Raw genomic sequence first — 6,948 nt, forward strand, 5'->3', positions numbered from 1 at the left:
GTCTTGTTGAAGTTAAACCTAAGCATTTCAAGGTGAACATCCCCCTTAGTCTGCGTCCATGTTGCATTGGACTCAACGCCACAAAGTGTGTGACGCATTGCTTGGTAGCGTGGGCTTTTGACAAACTTTATAAGCCTTCGCAGGTTCGGGTTATCAATTCCCAAAAAATGACACAAGGCCCCCTATGCATTGGAATGGTCTTTCCTTTGATGCACGACTCATCATCTTTCATTTCCCAGTATGCATATAGTTTTTGGACCATGCTGGGATTTGCCGGGCCCGTACATTCAAGGAACTTATCCATCTTCTTGTCGATCAATGTGGTAAGTACATCGGGGAAGCTCTGTTCTAAAGCATTTACATTTATCCCCATCTCAGACACATATCTCCCGTATGTTACAAAATTATCACGCTATTTCTTGGCATCATCATCTACAAATTCCAACCGAGGTCGCGATTGCTTTGTAGACCCGCTAGCCACTTGCTTTCCCTTGGCTTGTCGGGAAGAGCTCTCACATTGCTTGCATTTTTTTTTGAGGGGGAGCGGTACTGGAGGACTTCCCCACCCTTTGTCCTTTAGTGGCACGGTCACGAGCCATAGAAACCTACACTTGACAAACACAAAGATGAGAGTGAATCAAGAAATTTCGCCTAAGGTCATTGTGAGGGGAAAAGACGACCCCACACTTAACACCGAAGGCTATGCATAATCGAATCATAATATCGACTCAACATGCATCAATGTGTCATCACAAGGCTATAGGTACTCAAGACTTCCCTATGCCATACAATTCAAGTAGTTTAACATGGTCGTAACTTAACTACGGTGCAAGTATAAGAAAGCTAAAGTCTACATTACTACACTAATTTAGTACACTAAATATGGCTTACAAGAGTTTACAACAACATGCAATACCTCCAAACACCCCACACTTCGCCCAAACTCAAATACAACTACACTCGGCTACTTAGACTTCACTGGTGTTCCAATTTACTCTCTTATGCATTTTAGTAAACACCTTGTGGGCATAATTTGCTCTGGTATTTCAACAATGGTGGGACAATGTGGCCCTCCCAATTTTACATGAATTAGAGGGAATTATAGTTTACTACTTCAAATACACATTCACAACCAAATTGTTGCACCAATTTCGTGCATATTAAGACCACAATATTCAACCAGATATATCAAAGAACCCTATGGGATTTTAGGTGTTATGGAAGAAGTATAGGCAACATTACACTAAAAAAAATTCTAAAATGCAAGAAAAGAGAATAAGAAGAACATACCTTTGAATCTTGAGATTAAGTTGAGCAAGATAGGTTGAAGAATTTGAGAGAGATTGAGATAGAGTGAGAGAGAAAATGGGCAGTCGATGGAGAAACAGAGGGAGTCGTTTGAGAGAGGTGAGGTATTTTTGAGTTTTTGTTGTTTTAATTTAGTTTGGAGAAGGTTTTGGATATTGGGTATGGGTTAGGTTCTGAGTGTATATGGGTAATTGGGTTGGGTTATTTGGGTTTGGGTCTTTAATTAAACAAAGAAGAAAAATGAAAAAGAAAAAGAAAAAACTTACCTATGACCGGCCAGCCCAGCGCCCCACGCCTGACGATGGAATTATTTTGCTACTGTAAAATGTGCCCCAGCCAGCATGGGGCGCTGGGATGGGCGCTCAGTTCGCTGAAAATTATTATTATTATTTTATTTTATTTTATTTTTTATTTTTAAAACTACCCGTGCCCTCAATACATAATTCACACACTCCACCATCCCCACCTACTATTTATACAACTACAACAGAACAAAAATGTTAGTCTACTTTAGCTAAGAGAAAACAAAAAAAATACATTACGAAAACAGTAAAAAAATTGGGTGTCTCCCAACGAGCGCCTGATTTAACGTCGCGGCACGACTCAACACATTTTTAAGCATCGGCCAAGTCCACCGAGGTCTTGTGATGTGCAATGTCATCACCCCAATAATGTTCTATTCTCTGCCATCTACCAAGAACGTACCACTTGAGCTCGTATCACGCAGTTCCACAACTCCTTGAGGCCTCACACTTACCACAACAAAAGGACCTGCCCAACGAGACATAAGCATTCCAGGGAAAAGCTTCAACCTTGAATTGAACAAGAGAATATCCTGACCCGGCTCAAACTCTCGATGTTGGATGTGCTTGTCATGCCAACTCATAGTCTTTTATTTATATAATTTGGCATTTTTATATGCATGCGATCGAAACTCATCAAGCTCGTTGAGTTGCAACAACCTCTTCTCCCCAGCTAAGTCCATATCCATATTCAGCTTTTTAATTGCCCAATAAGCTTTGTGTTCAAGCTCGACGGGCAAGTGGAATGGCTTCCCATAAACTAATTTATACGGAGAAGTACATATGGGAATCTTGTATACAGTTCGACAATGCCCATAATGTGTCGTCTAGCTTTCCGGCCTAGTCCTTTCTATTTCCACTTACTGTTTTCTCAAAAATCTGCTTTACCTCTATGTTTGAAACTTCCACTTAACCACTCGTTTGGGGGGGGGGGATAGGTAGTGGAAACCTTGTGCTTAAATCCATACTTTGCTAGAACATTATTTAGCAATTTGTTGCAGAAGTGAGTTCCTCCGTCGCTTATCAACACTCTTGGAGTCCCAAAGCGTGTGAAGATGTGCTTCTTTACAAAGCTTACCAACACCTTTGCATCATTAGTGGGAAGTGCAATGGCCTCAACCCACTTAGAAACATAGTCGGCCACCACCAAGATGTACCTGTGACCATTAGAGTATGGGAACGGTCCCATGAAATCAATCCCCCAAACAACAAAAATCTCCACTACCAGAATATTTTGCAGCGGCATCTCGTGCTTCTTCGTGATTGTTCCGGTTCTTTGGCATCTGTCACACTTTTTGACAAAGGCATGTGCATCCTTAAATAATTTGGCCAATAGAAACCTGATTGTAGAACTTTTTGGGCGGTTCTATCCCCACCGTGATGACCTAGGTATGGTGAAGCGTGAAAGTCATGTAGTATTGCATTCATCGCTTCCTTAGGAACACATCTTCCCACCAACTAATCTGCACATAGCCTGTATAAGATCGGATCATCCCACATGTAGAGCCTCACATGATGTAGGAAACTTCTTCAATTATTGGGTGTCAATTCTGGTGGTGTCACCCCACTTGCAATAAAATTCACATAATCTGCATACCACGGGGCTTCACTTGAGGTAATCGCCCATAACTGCTCATTAGGAAATGTTTCTTTGATTGACCCTCCTTCAGCTACATGGCTCTGATTTTCTAATTTGGATAAGTGATCAGCCACTTGATTATCTGTACCTTTTCGATCTCGGATCTCTAAGTCAAACTTTTGCAAGAGGAGGACCCAACGAATCAGCCTCGGCTTGGTGTCTTTCTTTTCAAACAGGTATCTGATAGCTGAATGATCTGTGTAGACGATGACTTTGGTCCCCACTAGATAGGATCTGAACTTGTCGAATGCCCCCACCACTGCAAGCAACTCTTTTTCAGTAATTGTGTAGTTCAACTGAGCTGGCTTCAGAGTTTTTCTCGCATAATAGATAGAGTGAAAGATTTTATTTCTCCTTTACCCCATAACAACTCCAATAGCTATGTCACTCGCATCGCGCATCAACTCAAATGGCTGCTCCCAATCCAGAGCAATGATAATTGGTGCAGTCACTAACCTTCCTTTCAGCTCCTCAAATTCTTTCAGACAGGCATCATCAAATTTGAAGGAGACATCTTCCTCAAGAAACCTGCACAAGGGAGAGGAAATTTTCAAAAAATCTTTAATGAAACGACGATAAAAACCTGCATGGCCCAAGAAACTACAAATGCCTTTGACTGATGTCAGTGGGGGCAATTTCTCAATCGCCTCCACCTTCACTTTGTCTACCTGCAAACCGCTTTTGGACACCTTGTGCCCTAGGAGTATACCTTCAAGTACTATGAAATGGCACTTTTCCCAGTTTAGTACCAAGTTCGTTTCTTCATACCTAGCAAACACTTTATCAAGATTCATCAAGCAATTATCAAAAGAACATCCAAACACAGAAAAATAATCCATGAACACTTCCACAAATCTTTCAACCATGTCAGTAAAAATATCCATCATGCACCTTTGAAAAGCCGCAAGTGCATTACAGCGACCAAAGGGCATTCTTTTAAATGCATATGTGCCATAAGGACACGTAAATGTGGTTTTTCGTTGGTCCTCTGGGGCTATAGCAATCTGATTATATCTCGAATAACCATCTAAGAAACAGTAGTATTCCTGGCCAGCTAATCGATCAAGCATTTGGTCAATAAAGGGGAGGAGAAAGTGGTCCTTGCGGGTGGCATTGTTTAATTTTCTATAATCTATGCAAATTCTCCACCCAGTGACAGTTCTTGTGGGAATCAAGTCATTATTTTCATTAAACACTACAGCCATCCCCCCTTACTTAGTTACACATTGGACGGGGCTTACCCATTTGCTATTAGAGATTGGAAATACAATATCTGCATCAACCCACTTAATCACTTCTTTTCTTACCACTTCTTTTATGATTTGATTTAGTCGGCGTTGTTACTCTACACTTGGCTTGTGTCCATCCTCTATGAGGATTTTATGCATGTATAAAGCAGGACTAATGCCTCTAATGTTAGACATCATCCACCTAATTGCTCGTTTGTGCTCACGTAGCACTCTCAACAACTTTTCATCCTGAAATTTAGACAAGTCAGAAGAAGCAATAACAGGTAAAGTGTCAGAACTGCCTAGATAAGCATATTGAAGGTGAGGAGGCATGGGTTTGAGCTCCAATTTTGGAGCTTTCTCAATTGACGGCTTTGGAGGAGGTCCACTTCACCTATTTAGGGGCTCAAAGGGGTGTATCCCCTGCATGTAAGCACGTGATGCATCTAGGATATGCATCATCTCCTCAACCTCCTCATCAATCTCCAAGCTATCGAACAACATAAGTGCTTTCTCCAGAGAATCGTCTTTATATACACTTGTGTCAAGAAGTTGCTTGTTCACCTCCACAACAGATATTATTGAGATCTCCTCATAGTGGCTGGGAAGTTGGATTGCTTTGTAGACATTAAATACTGCTTCCTCGTCATCCACTCTCAAAATCATTTTTCCCTCTATCACTTTAACAATATCAACCTCAGTAGCAAGGAGAGGTCGCCCCAATATGATTGGAATCAGTTTGTCATCCTCATAATCTAGTATAATAAAGTTCGCAGGGAATATGAACTTCCCAAGTTGTAGCAATATATCTTTAATCACTCCCTCAAGGTGTGCTATGGACCTATCAGCCAGTTGCAACATCACAGTAGTTGGTCTTGGAGCTCCCAGACCCAATTGCTTGAACAAGGATAAGGGCATCAGATTTATGCTTGCCCCTAAATCACAAAGAGCATGACCCACATCAATATTACCAATTCGCACATGGATGGTGAAGCTGCGAGGATCCTTAAGCTTTTGAGGGAGCTTGTTTTGGACCCTTGAAGTGCAATCCTCAGTAAGTGCAACTGTCTCAAACTCAGTCAATCTTCTCTTGTGAGCCACTATATCTTTTATGTACTTAGCATACTTTGGAATTTCACAAAGTACATCCACCAGTGGAATATTTAATTGAAGCTGGCTCAACATAAAGTGAAATTTACTGAACATGCGATTGTCATTATTTTTCTGCAATCTCTGGGGGAAAGGTGGTGGTGACCTTGCAGCTTCCACTGGCTCTGAAGTTGCATCCTTTTTCTTTGATTCATGTGTCGCCTTAGGAATCAACTCCCCCTCAGGTATAGGCTTGTCTTCTCTCTTCTTTGGTACTTCCTCTAGTTCCTTTTCCGTTACTGAGTGTAACTGCATTAACTTGAGGGTTCTTCTCTGTATCACTGGGGAGAGCGCCTGCAGGTCTAGTATTTTGATTTGCTGCTAACTGCCCCATTTGCCTCTATAGATTTCTGAAATCGGTCCTGAGTTGATGATTGTCAAGCAACAACTTGTCGCGCCCCCTTTTTCTCGCGAAATAGGGTTTATGACATTTTGGGAAGACAACTCGTTCCCTTTTGGGAATTGAGTTTGTGAATTGAAGAGTCGCCACCTTATGATTTAAGTGCATTAGGACACTAAGAAAGATTTGAGTCAAGTGACCAAAGATTGGGTAAGGGCTTGAAATTATCCCAAAGGGAAGGTGTTAGGCACCCCTCAGGATCCACTAGTGTGTTTCTCGGCCAAACTATTGTTGTGACTTTAATGCAAATAACACATAGGCAAATAAAACTTCAAATAAGAGGGGATTTCACATAATGGTTACGGATAAACAAAGTTAGAAAGAACCAAAAGAAAACTGACTTTTCTTAGAAGAAATAGTTTAAAATTTAAAAGAAACAAAGAAACAAAGGAAAGGGGGGTCCTAGGCTTATTAATAATATGGATCACCCCACACAACATCCGGTAATCACTCCTCAGTGAGAGGCTACACGTGACGTTATCGCGTGGTCATCATATCCATATCTACCCTTTCCCACCCCGTTAACGTATTAAAGCGTGGAATGGTCTCGGTTACTTATTGCATGCTATTACCCGCCCCATTCCTATCAGCCCCGGAGGTACTTGAGACTACTAGTCCTAGGGGAGGATATATTGGCTTATTTGTGGTTTCAAAAGGTAAAATACTAAGGCGACAAGAAAACACATATAGCAAGTTTTGGGGAAGCACATAAACAAATAAAGGGGCTCAGACAATCCTTCTTTAAAGCAAAGAAAGCACATAGTTTTAGCATGTCTTGGACGTACTGTTTATGGTCCAACTAAAACATAAAGATTTGAGGTGGACTGATTTATTACATAATTCAGATAAGAAGCCCGAATCAGGCCTGCCTGCTGGTTGTAACTAACAAAATCTGATTCAGTTTATAGTGTTTATCCCTAA

The 6,948-nt window shown here is 41.2% G+C and overlaps 1 protein-coding gene across 1 annotated transcript; it reads right to left on the reverse strand.

Moving 5' to 3' along the window:
* Positions 1–4,868: 4,868 nt before the first annotated feature.
* Positions 4,869–5,882, reverse strand: LOC109220984. Its single transcript, XM_019385450.1, has 2 exons — positions 5,678–5,882; positions 4,869–5,578 (listed from the first exon to the last, which is right to left on the reverse strand). Exons 1-2 carry the CDS (start codon positions 5,880–5,882, stop codon positions 4,869–4,871), a joined length of 915 nt encoding a protein of 304 aa, XP_019240995.1.
* Between the last annotated feature and the right edge of the window lie 1,066 nt (positions 5,883–6,948).

Source organism: Nicotiana attenuata, unplaced genomic scaffold, assembly GCF_001879085.1.
Source record: "Nicotiana attenuata strain UT unplaced genomic scaffold, NIATTr2, whole genome shotgun sequence".
NCBI lineage: Eukaryota > Viridiplantae > Streptophyta > Magnoliopsida > Solanales > Solanaceae > Nicotiana > Nicotiana attenuata.